We start from the raw sequence: 26211 nt of genomic DNA, 5'->3' as shown, positions 1-26211 counted from the left end.
ATTACCCATAAAAACCATTATCTGCAATACTGTTCTGTGTACTGGCCCATCAGCCAATGAGATAAGGCTGCATGTATAACAGACTGAATGAAGAACATCTGGTTTGAAACAAAGATCTGGCACTGGGACTGGACACAAAACATAACCAAGGACGTGCTTCAGGCTTATCAGGCACATCCAGGCGGACAGCGGGGGGGACGGTGCATCATTTCCGGACCATCAAACTGTCAACGCAGCGGACGTTACTCAGAAAATTCTGCTGTCTGCTAAGAACTGATATTCTATGGTTAGACAATGGGCATTGTGAAGGGACAACGAATGAACACAAGCAAAAGGGGGAAGGAGAAACTGCATTCACTTAATTCAAGCAGCAGATACCATACACTTTTTAATTCAACAGGGGTGTCCTGATAGGCTTATACACTTTTCACACCAGAAAATGCAGGGACTTACCCGGGAAAAGGGTCCCTGAATCAAGCAGGGACATTCCCGGGTTGGCCCCTTTCACACCACCCTAGTCCCTGCATTTTCTGGTGTGAGGGGGGCAGCGGCGTCCAGGCAGCGGGTGGCTGGCAACAGGGTCCAAACTGCGGGGATCCGGGCAGCGGGGCGGGACTTGCTGCTGGATTTTAAAAAATATTGAAAAGACTGGCCAGGTGCTGATGGTCTGAGAGCAGACGGACAGTCTTTTCAATATGTTTTCAGATCCAGCAGTGCTTCCCACTCCACTGCCTGGTAAATAGTGCTACAAGTGCCCAGCCGCCGCTGCCTGGTTCCCCGCAGTCTGGACCCTGCCACTCGCTGCCTGTACCCCTCTGCCCGCCACCCGGACCCCGCTGCCTGGTAAGTTCCTTTCACACCAGCCAGTAACTCAGGCTGGTCGCAGGAGCAACCCTGCTAGCAGGGTAAAATCTCGTCTAGTCGCTGGTTGTTCGAATTAACAAAATGCAAAGTGAATGAAACCCCCCTCCCCCAGTCCTGCGCCCTAGGGTGCAGCCTTATCAGCCTTTTGGTTTAGTAGACACTGACCGTGGACAGTCACTTTATATGTGGGATGGACATGGGCATGTTATTAGTACACAGAGCGCACAGACATGTCAGACAATGCAGCTTATACTCTCATTATACCAGCCAATGATATGGATAAGATTTCACAAGTAACCGGCAATAGGAAGTTTTAGGTTGAAACCAGTTAGATCCACATTTCCCTCACGTACCTGTGATTCCTCTCTCCAGTCCGACACCAGAGGCTGTAACAAGGGCTGGGTCACCCTCCTGCCCCGGTTCTCCCACACGTACTTTGAAGGGACTGCCGGGTACATGGCTGCCATTGAACTTCACATCAATTGTGTGTATACCATTCTCCCGTGGAACAAAACGCACTGCATATTTGTCTGGAAAAGCATTACACATCATCAGATCATGGATCATCCTTATTACATACAGAAGATAGGCACAAATAATTCACACTGCTTAATATTTCATATATTACATGGCATCTACTTTCTCACTGATGTAAGCACCTCTGGGGATTTTCTCCTGAATGGTGGTTTCATCATTGTGATCCTATATGAAGTTCACATTAGTGTAGTGTACTGTGTGAGGCACTGCAACACAGAATAATACTTTGCTGAACCCAGGGCTGTTTAAGGATCTGACCTCCACTGATGATATATAATGGGCAGTACGGGTGGTGTAATGGTTAGCATTACTGCCTCACAGCGCTGAGGTCATGGGTTAGATTCCCACCATGGCCCTAACTGTGTGGAGTTTGTATATTCTCCCCATACTTGCGTGGGTTTCCTCCGGGTACTCCAGTCTCCTCCCACAATCTAAAAATATACTGGTAGGCTGATCGGCTCCCAACAAATAAACCCTAGAATGAATGAGCATGTACATGTGGTAGGGAATATAGATTGTAAGCTCCACTGGTGCAGGGACTGATGTGAGTGTTCCAATATTCTCTGTAAAGCGCTGCGTAATATGTGTGCGCTATATAAGAAACTGTTAATAAATAAATACAATCATAGATGTATCATACTTTATGGTCAATGTAGAATACTTCCGCCATCTGTAGGAGAGAACCAGATGGTTTCCCTACATCGATTTTGGCACAGCATAAACAAATAGCCCGCCCCCCCCCCCAAAAAAAAATGCTTTGAAGCCTGGCACCCGGTCAGTTAGTCATAGAAAGGGGACGACAATCATTTGGTAAAACACATCCATCGCATGCTGTAGTATGCCACATCAATGGCCATCCCCCCAGACAACAAAAGTCAGGTTTTGACAAAACGGTGGCAATTTATTAAGCCCTGGATAGAAACAATAGTACAAACAACTAGCTCCTAACTGGAATTTTTTCAAACACCCTGTAGCATTGCAGTTAGGAGCTGATTGGCTGGTTATTTTTCTTTTTCGTCCACTAGGGGGCACAGGAGTTCACGCTGGGTATGAGAGGTGAGGTAGCAGAGCGTGCACCAAAGGGTTACAAAAATGTACCCAGCATGCTCCCTGCCTCCCTTCTCCCTCATAACCCGCCCCCTGACCCTGGGTCACCAGTTTTTTCTTTGGTGCCAAGGAGAGAGCAGCACCATTATCGCGGCTGTTAGAACAGCCATGGGTTAGAGCTGCTGCGGCAGTTGCTCTTTTAGTGAATCACCGGCAGCGCAGCTCCATCACTCGGCGGCGGCGACGGCAGCGCTGGCGACTGGGCTGGGGACTTCCGTCGCGGGACACTCTCTCGGAGGCTCCCGCATGCTGCACTCCGTCCCCGGGCAGGTAAGCGGCGGTTCCCTACTTGCAGGGAGCCGCGTCTAGCAGCGATCCCCCCCCGTTTGTATGGGAGTCAGCGGGGGGGCAGGCAGTGGGGGTCTGGACTGCTCCACCTTTCCACTAGATCACCAGGGACAATTAGTCAGGCTATGTCCCGGGGGTTGATGCCTGAGGGGGAGGTTAGACAGCCTGGTAACCTACAGCCATACACATTGGAAATGTTGTATATTGGGCCTGGTTAGTACTTGAGTGGGAGACCACATAGGAACACCAGGTGCTGTAGGTTAGTCCCTCCCCCACCCCTGGGGAAGTGCTGAGGCTTGCTCTCTGATTGCCCCAGGTGTCCCAGCTCCTCGTTAAGGTCCTAATCAGCAGCCATTCTGGCACATGCTGGGTTTAGAGACGGAGGCTGCTTAGATTCTCCCCCACACCCTGCTCCTGGAAGCCTGGTGTGTGTGTAGTATTTCTCCTCTCCTGCTGCTGGCTGGATTGTTGAGCTCTGCTGATGTCTTCTTTCCAATATCATTGGAAGCTTGAAGACAGCCTGGGATCTACAGCTAATGCTGTATATTGGGCCTGGTTAGTACTTGAGTGGGTGACCACATAGGAACACCAGGTGATGTAGGATTGCCCCAGGTGTCCCAGCTCCTCATTAAGGTCCTAATCAGCAGCCATTCTGGCACTTGCTGGGTTTAGAGACGGAGGCTGCTGGGATTCTCCCCCACACCCTGCTCCTGGAGCCTGGTGTGTGTGTGGTATTTCTCCTCTCCTGCTGCTGGCTGGATTGTTGAGCTCTGCGGATGTCTTATTTCCAATATCATTGGAAGCTTGAAGACAGCCTGGGATCTACAGCTAATGCTGTATATTGGGCCTGGTTAGTACTTGAGTGGGTGACCACATACAGACGGCGCCGGCCTTATGCTTGCTGGCGAATCGCCAGCAGCATGCTGCTGGCGATCCGCCAGCAACACGGCGCGCCATCTGACTGAGACGCGCGTGCGTCCCCCACGCACGCGCGTCTCAGTATCCGGGCGGCCGGCCGGCGAGGCGGACGCAATACTGTCCGCCTCCCGCTCGAGGGGGGCTGGGGGGACCCGAGGAGGCTGTGGGGGGGTGCGGGCGCCCGGTGTGGGCACCGGGCGACCGTCGGAAGGGGACGGCAGCACCGTCGGAAGGGGACGCGCGCGCACCTCGTGCGCGCGCGTCCCCTTCCGACACACAGATGGCGCGGGAGCAGGGAATGGCGAATGGCGTCGCCATCGCCATCCCCTGCAAAGATGAGCCCGGCCCCATCTGAACACCAGGTGCTGTAGGAGTACGGAGGGTGTAATGGTTAGCATTACTGCCTCACAGCACTGAGGTCCTGGGTTCGATTCCCACCATGGCCCTAACTGTGCAGAGTTTGTATATTCTCCCCGTACTTGAGTGTGTTTCCTCCGGGTACTCCGGTTTCCTCCCACAATCCCCCCCCCCAAAAAAAAAAATATATATATATTTTTGTCCCAGCTCCTCATTAAGGTCCTAATCAGCAGCCATTCTGGCACTTGCTGGGTTTAGAGATGGAGGCTGCTGGGATTCTCCCCCACACCCTGCTTCTGGAGCCTGGTGTTTGTGGTATTTATCCTCTCCTGCGGCTGGCTGGATTGTTGGGCTCTGATGCTGTCTTCCTTCCAATATCATTGGAAGAAATGAAATGAGTCGCCTGGCTTTGACGGGCTGGCTGTTGAGGTGTCCCTCTTTAGAGGTTTTCCGGGCACTTCAATCGTCTCCTTTCGAGCCTCTGGAGGAGGTGGATCTGAAATGGCTATCCTGGAAGGTGGCTTCTTGTTGACTATTTCCTCAGCACGAAGGGGGTCTGACATGAGTGCATTATCATGGAAACCGTCTTTTCTGGTATTTCACCCGGACAGGGCGGTTCTTTGTACCAAACTGGATTTTCTTCCAAAGGTGGTGTCTGAGTTTCACCTTAACCAGGAAATAGTGGTGCCTTCTTTTCCAGGTTCTGCTGAAGCTTCTCTTGATGTAGTCCGTGCATTGCAGATTTATCTTCGCAGGACTAAGTCAACTTGTAAGTCGGGTTCACTGTTTGTGCTTTATGGGGCCAATAAGAGGGGCTGGCCCGCTTCCAAACAATCCTTGGCGAGATGGCTCAGATCAGTGGTTCGCCAAGCGTATCTTTCCGCACTGATTACTCCCCCGGAGGGGATTACTGCACATTCTACCAGGTCTGTGGGTACATCCTGGGCCGCTAATCGAGGCGCCTCGGCTGAACAGCTCTGTAAGGCGGCTACTTGGTCCTCTTCCCAGACCTTTATCAAGTTTTATGCATTTGATACCTTTGCATCGGCTAATGCATAGTTTGGTAGACATGTGCTTTCCGCAGTCCAGGAGCGTCCCCCACCCGTGAGGGGACAGCTTTAGGACGTCCCAGCGTGAACTCCTGTGCCCCCTAGTGGACGAAAAAGAAAATAGGATTTATGGTCTTACCTTGATAAATCCCTTTCTTTGAGTCCATAGGGGGCACAGGACGCCCTCCCAGACGCACCTGGTAGCGGGGCTTCCTATGTAGGAAAGTTCCATGGCTTTAGGGCCTGTATGCTATGTGGGTGTGCGTTTGCTCTTCCTTCTTCTCTGGCTCTGCTCCTACCTTGGGCTTGCTAACGAAACTGGTGACCCAGGGTCAGGGGGCGGGTTATGAGGGAGAAGGGAGGCAGGGAGCATGCTGGGTACATTTTTGTTACCCTTTGGTGCACGCTCTGCTACCTCACCTCTCATACCCAGCGTGAACTCCTGTGCCCCCTATGGACTCAAAGAAAAGGATTTATCAAGGTAAGACCATAAATCCTATTTTCTTTGCATAGCTTATTAAGTAGACCCTAATAGTTTGAAAAAGGCTTGCACGCTTCTACAGAGTTCCCAAACAAGAAACAAAGTTACCTGTGGTACACGTCTGCATTCCAGGCACTGTACGATAGCAGCCTACCACATGTAGTCACATAGCCATCTACTACACTGTTACCAATGACATGTGGAGAAATCCCTTTAAACAAATTGTATACTTTAGTCTCACAATGGCATTTTTTCCCTTGTACGTCAGACTGCTCTGTCAGTACATTCAGTACCAGTCAATAGGTCAGCACCATGTGGCCGACAGATTCAAATGGTGGACACAATATATGACGACACAATTTTTGGGGAATTTTTTTCCACTTTTTAATACTTCACCATCCATGTGGACAACAACTAGTAAAGGTGACCTGTGTAGAGAGCAGAGGTAGGGGAGCGAGGTACCTTGTCCAAAGCATGGCGAGCCAGCAAGGGGATGTGCTACACTACTTAGGGCATCGTGCCGAAACCTACACATTAAAAACCCATAAGAAACTTGTGAGGACCTTTACATGTATTGGCCATTTACTCGTGTTGACCTTCTTCCTACTCATCTCCATCATTAACCTCAAGCCTCTAGTTGTATGTTAATTGAGTCCTCACTACTTATATTTAAGCTGTAGTGGGGCAGATGTATTAAGCCTTAACAAGAGATAAATGCAAGGGTGATAAGGAGAGATAAACGTCCAGCCAATCAGCTCCTTACTGACTTTTTTCAAACACAGCCTGTAACATGGCAGTTAGCAGGTGATTGGCTGGATGTTTATCTCTCCTTAACACCCTTGGATTTATCTCTTGTTAAAGCTTAATACATCTGCCACAATGTGTATTGAACTGTGGCGCTCTTTATTTGTACACTATTTTTGTTATTTATTCAATGTAATGCCAAGTTTTGTCTCCCTGTACTGTTCCTTTGTACGGCGCTGCGAAACACTTGTGGTGCCTTATAAATAAAATTATAATAATAACAATAAATAATACTGTATGTTGATCTTGAGCCTGAAGACCAACTGGGGTGAACCTAGACATGGCCGCCCTTTCTCTGTTGATATTCCACACCCCAGTACAATCTACTGTTATATCCTATCTGGGCAGAGACCAATAACTAGCAGTGAGTTACAGGCTTGTGAAAGTCACAGCTGGTCTTTTAAAAGTTTTAGGGGGTATTGAATTCCGAATCCGACTGTCGGGACGTTCCCAACAGTTGGATTCATGTCAGTTTTCGACCCGTTTGAACTAACTTGACAGTAACGTATTCAATGTTCCGAATGACGAGTGTCGGAGCGGCCTTGTTTTGATGGAAACATCCCATAAATTGTCGGAATCGGCCGCAAATTTGACAATTAACGGCCGCTTGCGACAATTCAGATTCGACTAAAAAAAAACAAAAAAACAACACACACAATCTGACAGCCTTCAATACTGTTGGATAATCTGCACAAGTACAGATGTATGATTATAGAATTGCCCCGCACATTGTGGCACATTTATGCTCCTGAGATGACACAAGGCAGCGTAGAAGAGAGAAATGCCCGATCACAGTACTTACCAGGCTCAAGCTCTGAAACATGGCACTCTTCCACAGCTCCCGATGGACTATGCACCTTAGCATCAATCTTGCCCTTTGCTCCATTTAGTCTGATGGCAAAAGATACCGGCTGATTCACCTTGAGGCCAGACTCCTGAAAAGTACAGTCACAGATGTTGGGCCTCTAATGAAAAAACCTGATTATTGTAACACATTAAAACACTGAAGGATACCCAAAAAGAGGCTCAGGGTTTTTTGGGGGGGACATTCCTGTTTTTTGGCCTCTAGAGAAGATAAAGCCTTCTGGAGAGAAAGACCGGCACCATCTAACCAATTATGGCTAGGGTGAATGGGGGGCAGTATCTAATTTGTCCCAATCAGCAACATTGGCAGGTATTATATACTGTTCGATAGAGTCTGAGGATCTCACCAGATATATACAGCATTATTAGTTGTAACAATCACAGTACATTTATATGGGAAGCGGTCATCTATTAGAATGAACTTAGGTCTACAGTCATTAGGTCGACCCCACTAGGTCGACTGGCAGGAAGGTCGACCAGACTTAAGGGCGACATGGGCCAAGGTCGACATGACTAAAGGTCGAATTTGCATAAAGGTCGACATGAGGAAGGTCGACTGGTCATAAGGTCGACATGGGGTTTTTCACTGTTTTTTGAGCCGACATGTGCCGACAGGCGGTATTTCATGCCCTACCATCCACTAGGGCGTGGAGGAGGTTATTAAAGCTGTGGCGAGCGAAGCGAATCACCGTGCCTGAAGCATCGCGAGCGAAGCGAGCGATGCGAGGGTCCGATTCTCATTGCCAACTGTGTCCATGTCGACATTCGGATAAAAAAACAGTGAAAAACCCATGTCGACCGTATGACCAGTCGACCTTCCTCATGTCGACCTTTATGCAAATTCGACCTTAAGTCATGTCGACCTTGGCCCATGTTGACCTTCCTGCCAGTCGACCTAGTGGGGTCGACCTAATGACTGTAGACCTAAGTTCATTCTGACAGATGTACCGATTCCATTTATATGTATGTTTAACATATAATTCTAAGTCTTCTCTCTAATACTATGACCATAGACATACTGAAGACTGCAAGAATAAGGATGTACAGTACATAGATGTGTCCAATATTGCTGCAGTTGTGCTAACCATCCCACCTTGGTGCACCAGGACCCATGTGACTATTTGCACCAGTTGACATTGGTTTGCAGCATTTTTGCTTGAATGTGCATCCTAATTACAATGCAGTGTATCAAACCACTTCACGAGACTGCACTGATCATTTTGTTACGTGATACTAGTATATTCGTGTGCGACTGAGTCTTAATCTGTATTTGTGTTAAGATGCAGTGGTCGCAGCATTTTTTTCATACCAAGTTCCTCCGTTCTGCGCATACAGATTCATAGCCAGTCACACACATATACAAGAGTCTACAGTGTCGTGAATAAGTGGTGTCGCACCGCATTGCAATTAAGACGCACATACTTGCAAAAACAATAAAAAAATGCTACACCACTAGGCGCAGATCAAACAGGTCACATGTTTTACAACAGACTTAAAAATATTTTTATGGCTTACATTCAATAAGCAGCAGCGCAGAATCGCATACACAATGATGAAAGAAAACCAGTATCAGACAGAGATTGGCTATCTGCAGCTTTTGATGAGCTACAACCGCAGTCCGTCTACAGCAGGACGAAGACAGCCAAGATTGTAGCTCACCAACGGCGTAAGTGCTGCACCTGGAATATGCAATTCACCAGCGATTTACTGGCTACCAGCTACCTGCGAAAGAGGGACCGAGTATCTCAGCAATCTGCAGAGACACAAGACAGTGTTGCTATGAAAGTGGTCACATTTGGTTTCCCTCTTTAGCAGGTAACGTTATTGTGGAGAGAAATGCTGCCAAAGGCCTTTAAATGAAACACAAGAAAGACACCATTATGCCACCATGACCAATTAATGACCCTGTAGACATTGCGGGATGTGCTTGAACAGATACTGCGGAGCTAGAATTCTGGGATGTTTATTGTATACCCTCTATTTCAATATAGCAATGTACTAGCTTATTATTCCTATGAGATTAGAACGATATATATATATATATATCATATCTATATATATATAGATGTATATCTATCTATATATATATATAGATAGATATATATACATACACACAAATATTTTAACACACTGTGCCCTATTAATTGCTATATTTCAATAGTATCTAATGGAAATGTTTTCAGTGTCCAAATGATAACGAAAATGAGTATAGGAGCCTATAGGCTTCTTAATGCAACTCACGCCGCCCCCACCCCACACAGACCCCTGCCGTGCTGTCCGGGCAGTGACCTCCTCCTCCCAGCAGTGTATATCCTTTTACGGGTGCAGGGAGGAGGCGGCGGAGCCCACCAGTAGCAGGGAGGGGGAGCCGCTCACCCTCTACTGGCTGCTTAGCAATGGGCAGCTCTTATGGCAAGAGCTGCCCGTTGCTATGCTAATCGCTTATGTTAGCTCATATGTGATTAGTATCATAGTAGTAGTAGTAGCAGGCGGAGGGGGCGGTAACTGGCGGTGGGGATTAGAGCACCCCGCCCCTAAACCAGGTATTAGCTTTGTTCTTTGCTGCTTTGCTACATAACCTATAAACTGGGGGCTGCCACTGAGGGGTACAGTGTGAGATTTGTGGTCTACGTATGGCTATAATTCTGCTAAATATGGAAACAAGGACTTAATGGGTCAACAGGTGGCATAGAGTAGAGATGTTTCCTTGTGCCTCACCTGAAGACTAGAGACAGTCAGCCTGCGGGCGTCATCAGATGGGGCGATGATGGGCACCATGAACGGGCTCTGGGGGATATGTTCATCATTGAACTTGATGATCACTTCGTAGTCACCTGAAATAAGGAAAACAAAATAAAGTTACATCACATAACTATTCAAAGTAATACAATAACAAAGACTAAGGGGCAGATGTATTAAGCCTTAACAAGAGATAAATGCAAGGGTGATAAGGAGAGATAAACGTCCAGCCAATCAGCTCCTTACTGACTTTTTTCAAACACAGGCTGTAACATGGCAGTAAGGAGCTGATTGGCTGGACGTTTATCTCTCCTTATCACCCTTGGATTTATCTCTTGTTAAAGCTTAATAAATCTGCCCCTTACACACAATGGGGAACATTTGAATAAGCTTCTGCAAATAAAGGGAGATCTGCTTCCATTTTATAAGCTGGACTAGAAAAATGGTGGTGGGGGGGTGGGGTAAAGAGATGTATCAAACCTTGGAGAAAGATAAAGATCTAACCAATTAGCCTCTGCCATTTAACAGTCTGTGGGGCACATGTACAGTATGAAGTAGTGATAAGGGGAAATAGGTGAGCCAGAGGAGAAGTGGCACATTGCAACCAATCAGCATTGGAGCAACATCTATAATTGGCATAATATAAAATTATACAGAGCAACTGATTGGTTGCCATGGGCCACTTCTCCTCTGGCTCACTTCTACTATTTTATCACTGCATCATACATCTACCCCAGTGTTTGAAAAATGACAGCTAGTAACTCATTGGTTGGTACTTTATCTCTCTCTCTCCACTTTCTTTCCAAGCGATGCTAAATCTCCTCAGAATGTTATTGGTTATCTTAATAATACTGTATGTGGCTGAGAAATTGCTAATTAATATATATAGGCGGCATCTACAACCTAAATTACTGGCACACTTATGTTAGGTACACACCAGAATGATCCTGATTGTCAGCAGATCGCGCGATGGTTGCACGATCTTTTGGATCAAATGATCTGCATACAATCTGGATCTGGATCCAGTTGAATGGATCTTTTACAGATCCTGCCTGCAGCAGGTAGGATCTGTAAAAATGACCAAACCACCAGCACATCAGATCGGAATCTGATCTAGCATGCCAAAACATGCCCAATTTACCTACAATCAACATACAATCAGTTGGATTTGGATTGAAATTGGGGGATTTGAGGCCAAATCGTTTTGGAACCTACATAAGTGCTGAATAACTACAGTGAACACAGAATCATGAAGCAAAAAGGCAGACAATCATCCCGAGATCGTAGGAAAACGCGGTAAAGTGTACGTCTGGCCTTTCCATGAAGCAATTTTGTTGTGGCTCTGATCCCTATGGGGCACTATATAAGCATGATGATGTGCCAGACACATATGCATAGGCAAACACATGGATGGTTTCCAGTTGCCTGGAAACTCCTCCTTCCTTTCCAGCCTGGCCAATGGCTTAAACAATGACCACTATAGTAGCTGTATATGATACAATTGTACCAGAGCTGCAGCCACAACATCCAGAATGGGATAGTTACAGCAATCTATTTCCTTTAGATTGTTACAGTAGGTATAATACACATGCAAAAACACACCAGGTTCTTGTACAACATAAGACACGCCAGAGGACCCATCTTTGCGGTCTTCAAAAGATATCTCTGCTTTGCTTGGACCCTCCACTGCAATGGATAGTCCTCCGGCTCCTGCTTCTCGTGTCCATATGCTGAATTCAGCTGAGGAGATGTAAGACAGGACAATTAGTCTGTGACATTGTTGGTATTAATAAGGAGATTTATGTTCTTACCTGTTAAGTCTCTTTTTTCGAGATCCATAGGAGACGCAGGGCTGATGCTGGGTAGTAGGATTGGAGGTAGGACCTGGCACCAAACGGGTTATACTATTGCCTCCAGGCAGCCCAGGCTCCTCTTCCCCTCTACCTCACCCAAGGCAGCCAGCTTTCAGTTTTAGTTAGCAAGCCCAAGGCAAAGGCTGTTGGTACCTCTCCGTTCCTGTCGGGATTACCCACTGCTCCACCGACATTGGCGGGAATAAAGTACGCTGGTAAAACCGTCTGCAGGCTCCCAGTGAAATCAAGCACACCTGCCTGGAGAGGCACCCCCCGCACTGGTCTAGTCACTGGTATGGTGGCGCCGCCAGGAATGGAGAGGTATCAACAGTCTAAAGCCACTGGCTTTCCCTGCAGGAGACAGAAGTTCCAATAGGAGCTCTAATTCAATTCAAGACATTTTTGATATCTGTATGAACTGGTCCAGTTATAAATATACAGGACAGTCACTACAAATATTTTGGCCTTTAACCAATCCGCTTCCCTCTTACGATTTTTAATGGTTTCCAGTACAGATGGAGTATCTGCCTTAAACCATTTAATAATCACAGGCTGATATTATCGAGATAGCCTTTCAGAAATATTCCATTAATTCACGAGATTTGTGAAATACTAGAAAGATTGTAAACTGTTCCCCTGATGAAGTCTTTGTAAGATGAAACGCATTGGGGCGTTGTTTATATTACCTTTGAAGAATCGAATAAAAGTACACTCTTGGAAAATTCATTTATTTCATGAACTTCTATGGAACATGTGGGCTTTTTAAAATGATAGGGGCTATACCACCATTTGGGGAATATATTGTGGTTATCGTTTCCTAGCCCTCAGTAAACCTGGTGGACAAGCATCCGAAATTGTAATTTAATTTTTATTAAATTACTGAGTTACGAACATTTCTGATCTCTCCACACTTGAGCGCTGTTGACACAAACCCCTTTATAAGCCATCCTGTACCTAATCCTGGGGGGACACAAACTGTACATAACAGTGATGCTGGAGCCCCTGTCCATAAGACATTCCTGTCCTAGCGAGATACAGCAGCGTTAATAGGACAGTACAGGCAGAATAACCACTGAGCAAATGTGGGCAAACTGCTCAAATAACCCCAGTAGAGGCTGGTATGAGCAAAACAGTGTGACCTGACCTTAATGGAGGAGAGGCACACGGGGGCCCGGGGACCGGCCAAGGTCACTCATTGAGGTGTGGTGCTGCAGCCCCGGAGGCCGGGTGATGGAGCAGCAGCGATGTTGTCTGTCAGACACCCAGTGCTGCTGCCCCGTGTAAAAAATAAGATACAAAAATAAATAAATCATAAAATGCAAAAAAGGGTCAATTACTTTCATCATTGTTGTAACCCGAGCTGTCAAGTATAATAATGTTACAATAACTTTTATTTTGTACACACATGTCTTTTCCTGTCAATAAAAGATATATTGGAAAAAAAAAATGCAAAAAAGGTTCTTACCCCCCCCCCCCACTGTAGAGAGATGCAACTGGCTCCTGCCATGCCTAACTGAAACTGAAAGCTGGCTGCCTTGGGCAGGGTAGAGGGGAGGAGGAGGAGCCGAGGCTGCCTGGAGGAAATAGTTTAACCTGTTTGATGCCAGGTCCTTCCTCCAATCCTATTACCCAGCGTCAGCCCTGAATAATTTTTTAAAAATAGTTTTTGATTGCTTTTCGACAGTACAGAGGGTATATGGCCATTTGGTCAACCTATATTCTGTCTACATTGGGTCGACACCTTTAGGTCGACAGGCCATAGATGGACAAGCCATAGGTTGACATGGCATAGGTAAACATGGACTGCAGGTCGACAGGGATTATAGGTCGACATGAAAAATTCCAATGAAAAAGGTCAACATGGTTTTTAAAAGGATTTTTTCCAAGAAAGGCAGCTATTCATATCCTACCATCAACTAGGGCGTGGAGGGAGGATAAAATAGTGCCCGTGCCCAAAGCATAGTGAGCGAACTCGGTGCACTTATACGGTGTCCATGTTGACATAGAAAACCCCCCAAAAATGTCACCATGTCGACTTTTTCCATGTGTGTCTATGGCCTGTCAACCTAAGGGTGCCAACAAAAATGTATGTTGACCTTCATTGGGTTGACCCATACAGAGAACACAGATTCCTATAAATAGCCCAAATTGTACAACTCTCCCAAAATATTGATTTGTACCAATTTCAATAAGAAATGAAAAACATTCTGCTGGACCCACGATGACGACAGACTGGTGACCTACCTGGAATACCAGCTTCTCCTCTCTCCAGACCCGGGCCTCCGGCCTTCACCTTCTCTGCTCCCCCTTCTCCCAGTGGTCCTACAGTGAACTGGAATGGGCTCCCTGGCAGGTGCTCCCCTTTGTATTTGACACTCACTGTGTGGACCCCCATCTCTTGCGGAATAAAGCGCACACATGATGTATTCTGGCCAAGGTCAACTATTTCAGCCTCATCTGTTCGCCCCGAGGGGCTGGTGACTACAGCGGACATTTCTCGCCTGTCGATTTCTAAGGAGACAAAGTAAAGGCCACATGAGCTCAGGCACTTGCTAAGAATACTTGGAGCTTTATGTGCAGAGCAATGGACAGGCACAGTGAATAAATCTCACACACACATACACCATGCCATACACTATAGGAGAAAACAGAGATAATGTCTAGTGCAGCCAGTGTGTCACACATGCTGTACAATCATGAGCAAGTCAGTTCAGTTGTGGTAGGGAGGTGTGTGGTTACAGCACCAATCAACTCAGGATGGACACAGTCTTAAGGTGCATACACACTGTACAAATTTTTTGACCAATTTCATTGAAAAACTTTGATGACCAATTTTCCCATGAACCCATTGTCCTGGACCAAAGATGTTGACGAAAGACGAAAGATTTAGCTACTGTTTATAGGCTTTTTTTGAAAGATATTCAAATTGAGCTGCATGCACCATTGATGAACAACTGGCAGGTATGCGCATCATCATTCGTCCTTCGTCGCATAAACACTGAAAGATGTTTTGACCAATTTCGTTCAGAAGGGCCAAAATGACCAAAATTGGTCAAAAAAAATTGTACAGTGTGTATGCACCTTTACTGAGGGGTAAAACTCAACTAATACTAACTAATTACCCACTCAACTAATCTATCAGTAGCGGACAAAACATCAAAGGATTGTTGTAAACTGTAGGGGTCCGCAGATTGGGCTACATTCAGGTTCTTCAGTTACATCGCGGCTATGACTCATCAGCTATGCTGGGTTCCCAGACCTTTTAAATTTTCGGTTCTAGACCTAAATAGATCTAAATCTCACCACAAATCTAGTTGATGTTCTAAATAAACCACCCAAATCTAAACCTATGGTGACAAAATGCACTAGAAAACCCAGAACAAAACGAAAGGGTCTTTAAGAAAACGTAAATCATTTTATTGATAATCATTTACAGTAAAAGGCGAATGCTGCACCTCACCTCTGTTGGGGGAATTCAAGTATTTAAGCGGCCAATAGTTAAAGGCAGATGGAGAAATTCGTGTTGCTCCATTTGGGCATGCACATCTTCCGGTGCTGACATTACTGTATTGTTGTTCCGTCATTTTGACGGAGTGGTAACTAGTCATATAATTATTACAATGAAAACTAAATAAGTGATACTGCAAGCTAAATATATTATAGGCTTGTGTACTGCACTGTGAACATTAATGCTGTATTAGGATTTGCTTATTGGGGTAGTCGCATTTAAACTGTAATTTGGATAAACAGTGCTATGTTATATTATATGAAATAATATTTTCTTTTTAGTATTTACTACTGACATCTTAAATCAATTGTTGAGTGGGGTGTTGACAACGTAATTACTTAGAATTTGATTTGAATTTGACGGCAGATAAGAACCACTTGGCCCATCTAGTCTGCCCCTTTTTTTAAACATGTTACCTCAAACCATATTTGATCCTTATTTTTTTGTAAGGATATCAATATGCTTATCCCAAGCATGTTTAAATTGTACTACTGTATTTGCGTCTACCACCTCTGTTGGGAGGCTATTCCACTTATCTACTACTCTTTCTGTGAAAAAATTCTTCCTCGCATTTCCCCTGAATCTTCCTCCCTCTAGTTTCAGTGCATGTCCTCGTGTTCTGTTGCTCCTCTTCCTGTGAAGAATGTCTCCCACCTGTACCTTGTTAAAGCCCTTGATATATTTGAAAGTTTCTATCATGTCCCCCTTTCCCTTCTCTGCTCTAAAGTATACATATTAAGATCTTTTAGTCTTTCCTGGTACGTTTTGTGATGTAGGCCATGCACCATTTTAGTTGCTCTTCTTTGTACAGTCTCTAATGTATTTATATCCTTCTGGAGATATGGCCTCCAGAACTGAACACAATACTCTAGGTGAGGTAGTACCAATGACCTATACAGTGGCATTATTACTTCTTTCTTTCTACTGCTGATACCTCTCCCTATGCAACCAAGCATCTGACTTGCCTTCTTCATTGCTTTGTTACATTGCCTACCTGCTTTAAGTCCCCTGAAATAGTGACACCTAGATCCCTCTCTTCCTCAGTAGTTTCCATTATAGTGCCATTTATACTATATTGAGTCTTTGGATTTCTGAGACCCAAGTGCATGATTTTGCATTTTTTGGCTATTTTTTTTGGTTTGTGTTAATAATTATCAATTCTGCAATGTTAATTATCAATTCTGCAATGTTATTTGATTGTATTCAGTAATATAAAATTAATGACAGCTATATATTTATTTTATTTATTACAAGTTTATTTTATAGCACACATATTCCGCAGCGCTGTACAGAAAATATATGAACATTTACATCAGTCCCTGCCCCAGTGGAGCTTACAATCTATATTCCCTACCACATGTACACGCACGCACACATTCACTCTTGGGGTAAATTTGTTCTAAGCCAATTAATCTACCAGTATATTTTTGGATGAAAATGTAAATACCCACTAAAAATGCCAGCGTCGCTCACAATTTGTTATATAAATTCAAATAATCAAAATGTTGTGTAAAAAAAGATTATATTTCCTATAAAAGTTAAAGTTAAACATTACAGGTCATTATGATGACTAAAAATGTTTTTGAATACATTTTATAAAAGTGGAAGAGGCCGCCCTCATTATCTACACTGGTCTTTGTTGTGAAACAAAAACATTTTATTACAATTCCATTAAGAGTATACAAAGCATCAACACAATTCCCACAAGCTGCGTGCATACATAAATAACATTTTTAATTGGATAACAGAGATTCCCAAATACATACATGCAATTTACAATCACACACAGTACAGTGATTTAATATGTGGGTGGCTGCCAAGATAAAAAGCTTAGCTCGGATTAATCACCTATTTTCTTCTTTGGAAAAAAAAAATAGTTCTAACACCAGCGCAACCGGTGTTAGGTGTAAATGGAGAACTTGGAAGTGATGTTGTCCAACTGGACCTGACCAACGCCTGTAAATGAAGAGGTCAGTGGCCATCTGACTGTAAGGGAGGTCAGTATTCGATTGCACTTTTAGCAAATGGCCCCAGTGCACATAGATCTATCTGGCTGATCCAGGGCCAGTTCTCTCCGGTTACATGCACTTTTACATTTAGAAACATAAGAACCTGCCTAAAAATGTAGGAGCCAGGCACATTTTAAAATCAATGTCATATTGTACATGCTAATTATCAGCAAGCCAAATGCACAGCCATCCCTTACTCCTAGCACACAGCTCAGGGTCTACCAGGCAGCAAACCGACCTCTGTCCACATCGCATCTCTGCTGCTACCACCACATCGTCCCCCCCATAATCATTCCTCTTATCCTATCCTGATTTCAAGTCACCCCCCTCATCTATCATTAATGCATTTACTTCACTCTTCAATCCCATAATCCTCCTATCAGCACATCACCCTCATTACTGTCACCATCATGTCCTACTTATCATCACCTTGTCCACATCATCATAACATCTAACCACACCATCGACAAAGACATCATTAACACACTCATCCTGGGCAATCATTGCCCTCCTGTCTGCATAATCATTTACCACATTCATCTATCATAAACCATAAGTAACCCTTCCTCATTTGTACCATTAACCTACTAACCAATACATCAACCCAGCCTTTATTGAGACCACCCATATAAATGCATCCCCCTCAGTCGCATCTACACTACTCCTTCATCTTTTCTGATACCCATTCAACCAATTAGCTTCTAGCTAGCATGTACGAGATAAAATGATAGGCAGTAGCGAATTGGTTGCTACAAGCAAGTCCACTCTTCAGAAGGTTCACTACATTTGCCCAGGGAGATCTCAGGGAGGGTCATCTTCTGACGTGTAACCAAGAACCTACTCCTCTGAGCACAATGCTCGGACCAGGTCCTGACTTCCACAGGGCAAAGAACCGCAGGAGTTACACAAGAATTATTATGTATCATGAAAGTGAGTTCATAATTAAGAAAACTAATTAAAAACATTAATGATAAAAAAAGCTTGTTTTTGATTAAAAGGATGGTGAGCGTATTGCCCCTCCCTCACTGCCAAAAACAAACAGAAAAACCAAATCTGCATGCAAATACATGAGCACGCCTGCAAGCAACAGTCCTGCGCATGCTGAGTATTACACAAACCCTCCGTCCCTACAGCCCCTGGCGCCATGGTTGGTTGGTTAGAGAGAGGGGATTGAAGAGTTTGCTCCAGTCCAGAAGGTGGCGCTATAGGCAGAGTCTGTGAAAGAGCCTTTCGAGACAAAGCCAGTTGGAACCAAGTAACTGAGAAAGCATATAACACAGAAAATACACATCGATAGACAACAGTGCAAGCAGTATATATAGCTACATTTTAGCGAGATAAGATACAAAACATAAACAAAAGATTTTTTTTTACACATAATTTAAAAAAAATTAAATATATGGATTAACTTTCGCTCATTGTCTCCAAATATAGAATGCATTTGACAAATGACAGCTCTCCCTTAAATACAGCCCTGGACTAAATTACTGAAGGCTACAGTATATATCACTGTCAACATGTAGCACACATTACATAGAAAGTTTAAGTGACGGATTAAAGGATAATCTCACCTGGGATTTTTAAATTGAGTTCACAGATGCCCCCTACTGTTGCCACACTTGGAGCCTTTCTCCGCCGTGTGATGCTCTCTTTCACTCTCCCTTCTCCTGTTACTTTGGCCGTGAAGGGACTTCCTGAAATAACATTCAAATCAAGCAGCATTAAACACACTAAAAAGTCACTAATAATGTCTAAAAGCAAACCACAGGAAACAATGATCAGGTATGTTCATCTAGCATACCTATTGTTTCCTGTGACGGTGCCATTTTGGGAGGGATATTTTCAATGGGACGGGATGCGGACAAGTTACCTGCAGGTCCTGGTCTAGAGGTTGCCCCATAGACCCCCAGTATGCCCATAGTGGGGGGAGGAGGTGGTGTCCAGAGGCCACCCTAATCCCCTGTTTACAAGCAGGTAAGGGACACACACACACACACACACACACACTTTATCCTAGTAATCCTAGTTACACCTCTGGTTAAGATCCCCTGATTCACACAGGGTTAACTCATTTTATATTGACATTTTTTGCAACGTCATCTTCGTGAAAAGGAAAAATAGTTGTTGAATGGATTTTTAGGCCCGTATTCAATGCGGCCGGCAAGGGGTTTAAACGGCGGGGATCACTGTTTAAACCCCTTGACGGCCTCACCGCTCACCCTATTCTATGTTCCGGGAAAATCCTTACTGTCACAGGACAGCGAGGATTCCGCCAAACAGCGAATCTCGTGGCTAATGCAGGGAGCATCTAGCTGCGAGTCTCGCTGTTTCTGGGGAATCAGCGTAAGTGGGGGGGGGGGGGGGGAGTCAGTTGAATACTGACAAGGTGAGCTGTGACAGTGAGCAGGCAGCATTGCTCATTGTCACAGCTCACCCCGGCATTGAATTTACCCCATATAGTGAGCGAGAAGAAACCATGATATATCTGGAAATTCCCTATATCCTTGAGAGTGGGGTACACATGCTATCTTGATAGACTAACTAAACCATTCTATACTTCCTTTGTGTTACCTAATTGTGAGAAAGGTGCGCACATCACTAACAGGGTGTCTCCTGAAAGGTGGAGGCCTATTCTGGGAAACCTTGATAAACACAACCTTTGCACTGGTGACTGTGAGTCACATTACACCCAACACCAAACCTTTTCCTTTTTTTGCATCCATTGAACCACAAGGGTAGTAGTGACGTCAGGCATCGATGTTGGCCAATAAGGCATGGATGAAATTTGGCGTTCTATTTCAACCTAATGGTGTTTGATTGGGTTGAGTTCAGGTTGAGCTCAATGCAGATTTGTCAATCTCTTCCACACCAAACTCGGCACAGTATTTTTTCATTGACCTCTTTAGAATGTCATTGTACACTACAGCATTAAGATGCGACTCCACTGGAATGAAGAGGTTTAGGCCAAACTATGATAAACAGCCCAAGATGATCATTCTTTCCCAAACAAACTTTGCAGTTGGCCATACTCAGGCAGAGGGCGTTCTCCTGGCATAGACCCAAATAACCCATCAGATCTGGACACATGGTTTGGAACACCCGTAACTGCATTTCCACTGCCCCAGAGTCTCATGGCATTGTGCTTTACAAAACACATACATTTGGTGTTGCAAAAAGAAACTTCTACCGAGTTTTTATTAAAGAGACCATCACCTATTCTTTAGTCTGAACCCTAGAAAGGAACAATGTCCATGGTGCTATAGTCCATATATAGATGGGGGATATTGTGAAAAACCTTCATGTGAACTGCAATCCTCAAGAACATCCTCACTGACAGACTATATAGAAAATAAACTATATATATTTAGTAAGTTGCTGGCATGGCCTCACCTGGGATGTGCTCATCAGCAAATTTGATGGATACAATATAAACACCCGGCTCTGTAGGACAATAAGAGACCTGGCAGGTTCCGTCATCTAAGTCTTCAGTCTGAATATCAACTTTACTGGGTCCTTCAACTGCTAAGGACAGTCCACCATAGCCTGCAAGAGATCACACCATTGTATTAGAGGACCCCAGAAAGGACACCAACACTTATATACAGAGAGAGTTTGACATAACAGATAATTGCTCACCAGCTTCTCTGGTGTCCACCACAAAATCGGACATCTCGAACGTACGACCCTCTGTTAACCCTGGTCCATAAACTTTCACCTTGCTGGCATCTCCTATTTCCGACTGGTAGACCATGATGGATATAGGACTGTTGGGCACATGACGGCCATTTTTCTTTATGCTGACCAAATGTTCTCCGACTTCCCGTGGAATAAAAGATATACCTGGAAAGCAAAAGGATGGATTGTTCGAGATGTGGTCACTTAGAAGCAGATTGTCCAAAAGAAGAGAACAGTATTCTAGTCCAGTACTGTAAATGTAAAGTATAATGAAAATGTGGACCAAAAGGAACAGGGCCAAGTATATTTAAGAAGGATGCTGATCCCTGGACTACTGGGTATATGTGGCTGAAAGGATCCCTATGGCAGCGCGCATGCGGAAAGCAGGGGCACTGGGAAAACCTCAGATACAGGGGAACTGCTCGGCCTCTCCCAGCTAGCGCTGCACCTAGGGGAAACCAATTCTGTTTGGAGCAAATTAAAGCGGCAATCCCATGAATGTAATGTGTGTTATTTTATTTTAACATAAATCTCTAAGCTACAAGATGACACTTGGTTTGTTTCTCATTGGTTCTGCATGGCTTGCAAAGTGTCATGTGACTATCATGACCACCGTCACATGGCAAATGGCCCTGGACACTGTGCCTGAGCTCAGGCTACTCTTTTCTGTGAAATCTGGCTCCTCCCTTCTCTCCCCATCTGCCATCACATGACCACAGAGGATTCCTACTCCGGGGAAGGAGCCAATTCAGGTAGTTTCGCCTTTAAATTTATTATGATTTTAAATCTACAGACACCTTACAGCTCCCTGCAACTCACAGGATACTAAATGCAGCCAATTGGCTGTACCATACGCATTACACATTCCTACATGATAAATATGTTAAATGTGAACTATACTTAAAATAATTAAAAACAAAAGAGAGGAACACATAAGAAAAAAAAAAATCATTTAATAAATGATCCGCTATATTACTGCATCACATCTACAGCCTACCAATATGGTTATTTGGCAGCCTCTTCAGTATGCACGGCTCATCGTGACCAGATGGGGCTTTTATATTGGCTGTCAGCAGGCTGAGATCCGTCTCGTTGATATCCAGCAAGAAATCAGCAGTGGAGCCCAGTTTGACTTGGGAGCGTCTTCTGCTGTCATCTGAAGACATAACAGATGACATGACTTCCTCTAATTAATCGCACCAGGAAAACCATCCATTACTCACATTAAACCGTACAGTCATGTAAATTAGATGCACAAGGCCAGTAATGAGCATTACATGTTCCCAGCTTCTGCTGTTCAGAAACCGTGCCTGGAACTAATGTAACCAAAGGAATTCCTTATGGGTTTCCGGGAATTATTTCAAGTATTTAAAACAGTTTATACATAAACTTCTATTTATACAGTTAATGACATCATTAAAGAAATTAAGAATTGATCTAAAGCAGTGTTTCCCATCCTTGGTCCTCAAGACAAGCTAACAATCCAGGTTTTAAGCATCGCTCTAATTGAGCACACACGACTTAAGCAGTATCCCAATTATTTAATTTAACCAACCTGGACTGTTATACCCCTTTTACATCGCATAAATAACCCTGGTCCGACCCGGGTTGTTGCTGGTTCGACATGTGATAGGGCCTATTGAAAACGCCCGAGTCCAGCAACCCGGCATTCCGACCTGGGTTATAGGAAGGGTTGATCCTGGGCCGCTGTGCAGCATGAATGGGTAACCCGAATTGGGCAACCCAACTCCCGTTCCCCCCCCCCCCCCCAATGATGTGGCACAGCTCCGCCCCAAACCCCGATTATGTCAGAAATCTTGTGGGAGAACTTGCATTACAAGTGCCGGATCGCTCCTGGCATGGGACCCATGTACAAATTCCAGGAGTGACCCGGCATTTGCGATGTGAAAGGGGTATTAGTTTGTCTAGAGGACTGAGGTTGGGAGACAGTGATCTAGAGCAATGGTTCCCAACCCTGATCTACCAGCGGGATGTCATTTTAATCGAATAGTACAGACCCAGCCATATGCCAATCTGGCAAAACATCCAACCACAGAGTTCATGTTGCACAGGTCTGGAGTTGAAATTGATTGCCAGTCCTATATTTTCCAGCATGCAAAATTGTATTTGATTGTCATAAAGTTGATTGTTGGTTCTAACCCCACACTCAGCAATAATGGGGAAATGTCAATATACTGTAGGCTGCCTTATTTGTACTAAAGTCTATAGGGTGATGTATCAAGCCTCGGAGAGCTATAAACTATACAGGTTGCCCTAAGTAACCAATTAGCTTCTGACATTTCAAAGACTGGAAAAAAATGGAAACCGATTGGATGCTTTGGGCAACTTCTCCACTTTGTCTCCAAAGCTTGATACAGGTTCCCCTATCACACATAATTTGTTAAAACAGAATTAAAATCATAAATTCCATTGACGAGCACATACAATATAGTTCAAATTTACAAGTACAGCTTTAATACAAGGAGCTATAGGGCCATATTCAATGAACCCCTGCACCATCCACTCACCCTATTCAACGGGTTTTTACAGCGAGGTGGAAACAGCGTGTGCGGCAGCCAAAATAGTGAGGGTCACGGATAAATGCAGCGGGCTCCCTGCATTAGCCGCAAGCCTCGCCGTTTGGTGTAATCCTCACTGTCAGAGGATGGCGAGGATTCCCCCAAACGGCGAGGCTCGCGGCTAATGCAGAGACTTAATTCTCCTGACGTTGGATGTGCTGTCACAGGAGACAGATGCTCATCACATTATCATTTGTAAGAGGTTCACATAATAGTGTCATTATGTTGTCATTTACCTGTAATTTTGGCAACAAATGGGCTTCCTGCAATGTGCGTATCATTGTATTTCACTAGGATGTTGTAGTCCCCAGGTAGCATTGGCAGGTAGGTCACACTGCAGGTTCCATCCTTGTTATCAATGCAGCTGATCTCTGCTTTGGAGGGTCCTTCAATTGCCAGATCAAGACCACCTGAAAAGTGTAAGGAAAAGAAAACAAAACAGAAAATTCACTGTGATTCAGCAACCATCTGAAAGCATTAATCTCAGCGTATTCCACTACACCCCAGTTGATAATTATGTATACGCATATATATATTACCATTTATTGCATATTTTTATTTTAGTTATAGAAAATGGCAATTAGTGCTTCTACTTTTAAACGCTCCTCTCTGGGAGAAGCCCGGAGAGGAGACTGTCAGCAGCACTCCGGGGGCGGGACCTGATGCAGACGTCATCAAGCCCCGCCCCCAGTACTGCAAATCCCGCAATTCGTGGGTCTTGGAGGAGGACCTGGGGCTGCATGCCACGATTTGCATCTTTAGCCCCGCCCATCCCCACAAAAAGTCATGAATCACAGGAAATTAACTCTGCCACGGTAGAGATCTGGGGGTGGGGGGTGGTTAGCCGGTATCCGGGGGGGCAGAGAGGGTGATCCAATTTTCTGGAGCCTCCCGGCCATTCCGGGGAGGGTAGGCAACCCTGATGTAGATAGATCAATACATATAGGATGTTATAGAAACCTCTACCTTCTCCCGCATCCTCGGTAACAATGGTGAAAGTGGCTGGCTTGTTGGCAACACCATAGATCAATCCTGGTCCATACGCTGAAACGCTTCCAGTATTTGGATAGTTAACAAAGAACTGTAACGGGCTCTCTGCAAATACAGATTGTGCATTTTAATAAAGCAGACAGGCAATATGTAACAGGAACACAAATGTCAAAATACAAATAAGAAAATAAGGGGGGAGAAAAGAAAGAAACTGGTAAATTAAAATGACAAGACCTCAGTATAGTGTGTGTGAGGTACTTTCACACTCCTGCCACAAGATGGCAGCAAAAGCATTCTTCTGGGAACTAATATGAATACCTGACTGAGAAAGGAAGCTGCACACCTGCACCTGTAAACTGACTGAACAGGTTTTTGCAAATTCCGTGTGACCTTGAAGGTTACATAAACTGCAGGTCGAAGATTTATTACTGGTTATTAAAACAGTTAAATAATGTTTAATATTTGAAATGTCAGTAGATTGAATTAAGTACAAAATGACATTTTCTTATCAAGTGCGGCTTAAGGAGGATACAGTTGGGGGAAAGAGTAGATAGGTCATCAATGTAACCAACTCTCCTTAAGCCCTAGACAGCAGCAGCATAGCTAATCTTAAGCTGGGTACACATATGTACAATTTCATTTTTCTTGCGACCGTTCGATCGACCGAATTCACGTTCGGCCGTCCGAAACATACGACCGATCTGCGCGTACACATATGTACAATTTTACTTGCGACGTCCGATGTACTCCCGTCCAAACAATCGCAAGAAAAAGATTGTACCACCGTACACACTCTCCCGTTCTGGCTATTCACACGATAAAAATGTACACAACATTATCATAATGGGCTGGATTAAAAGAGCATACCAAAACGAGGCGTGATCACGGAACAAAGAATCGTTCGTGTAGTACAGTGAATAGAGCCGTGACTAATCAGATCCATTGCTAGCTATACAGGATATACGTACGTACGTTCGTCTATCGGTGCATTTGGGCCTTTTTAATTATGAGCTTGAGGAGAAGGAAGGCTCGTGCGTGCATTTTGGCTGCTATGGCCATTAGATTGCAGGCTATTAAAAAAAGAAAAAGGACCAAGAATCGGAGCTGCTGGACCAGAGACTGGCTTCTGAGGAGAGACACCTTCTCCCACATGCCATTGCTACAGGAGATACGGGAGAACAATCCTGATGACTTCAGGAATTATCTCCGTATGGATGACGCTACCTTCATGGAGCTGCATTTTATGCAGAACAATGAACATCAAATATCTATCTATCTATCTATCTTCTATAACTATATCTGTCAGGAATGCACACACAACGATTATTTATTTCAAAAGGAATGCACACACAACGAATATTCTTTAACAGCATGGCGCGGAAAGTACGGGGGAGAAGACTTCCTGTTGTTTACATGCTGCGCTGATGGAGGGATGACGCAGCTAGTCAACACCCACATGGGCGTGCTGCTTTTGGGAGGAATGATCGCAGGAACGGGCTGCATATCGATCGAACGTGCGTACACATGTCACTTTTCTTTCGATATGGAGCCGTCCTGTCGGAAGAATATTAAGCAGCAAAGAACCTGCG

At 44.7% G+C, this 26211-nt stretch overlaps 1 protein-coding gene across 4 annotated transcripts in view; it reads right to left on the bottom strand.

The window, feature by feature from the left end:
- The window catches only part of FLNB (filamin B), a 223960-nt gene that overhangs the window by 9277 nt on the left and 188472 nt on the right, over window positions 1-26211 (bottom strand). For all 4 annotated transcript variants that reach the window (XM_083156251.1, XM_083156253.1, XM_083156252.1 and 1 more), the window contains 11 exons: window positions 24599-24727; window positions 23869-24042; window positions 22051-22209; window positions 21015-21218; window positions 20769-20921; window positions 18950-19072; window positions 14106-14372; window positions 11611-11748; window positions 9988-10103; window positions 7208-7340; window positions 1218-1394 (listed from right to left, as the gene is read on the bottom strand). In XM_083156251.1, coding sequence (XP_083012377.1) covers window positions 1218-1394; window positions 7208-7340; window positions 9988-10103; window positions 11611-11748; window positions 14106-14372; window positions 18950-19072; window positions 20769-20921; window positions 21015-21218; window positions 22051-22209; window positions 23869-24042; window positions 24599-24727 — 1773 coding nt within the window. The remainder of the gene's footprint in view (window positions 1-1217; window positions 1395-7207; window positions 7341-9987; window positions 10104-11610; window positions 11749-14105; window positions 14373-18949; window positions 19073-20768; window positions 20922-21014; window positions 21219-22050; window positions 22210-23868; window positions 24043-24598; window positions 24728-26211) is intronic.

Source organism: Crinia signifera, chromosome 8 (genome assembly GCF_055691185.1).
Source record: "Crinia signifera chromosome 8, ASM5569118v1, whole genome shotgun sequence".
Taxonomy (NCBI): domain Eukaryota; kingdom Metazoa; phylum Chordata; class Amphibia; order Anura; family Myobatrachidae; genus Crinia; species Crinia signifera.
Note: the sequence above shows the minus strand (reverse complement) of the source record. Positions and strands in the feature narration are given on the sequence as shown.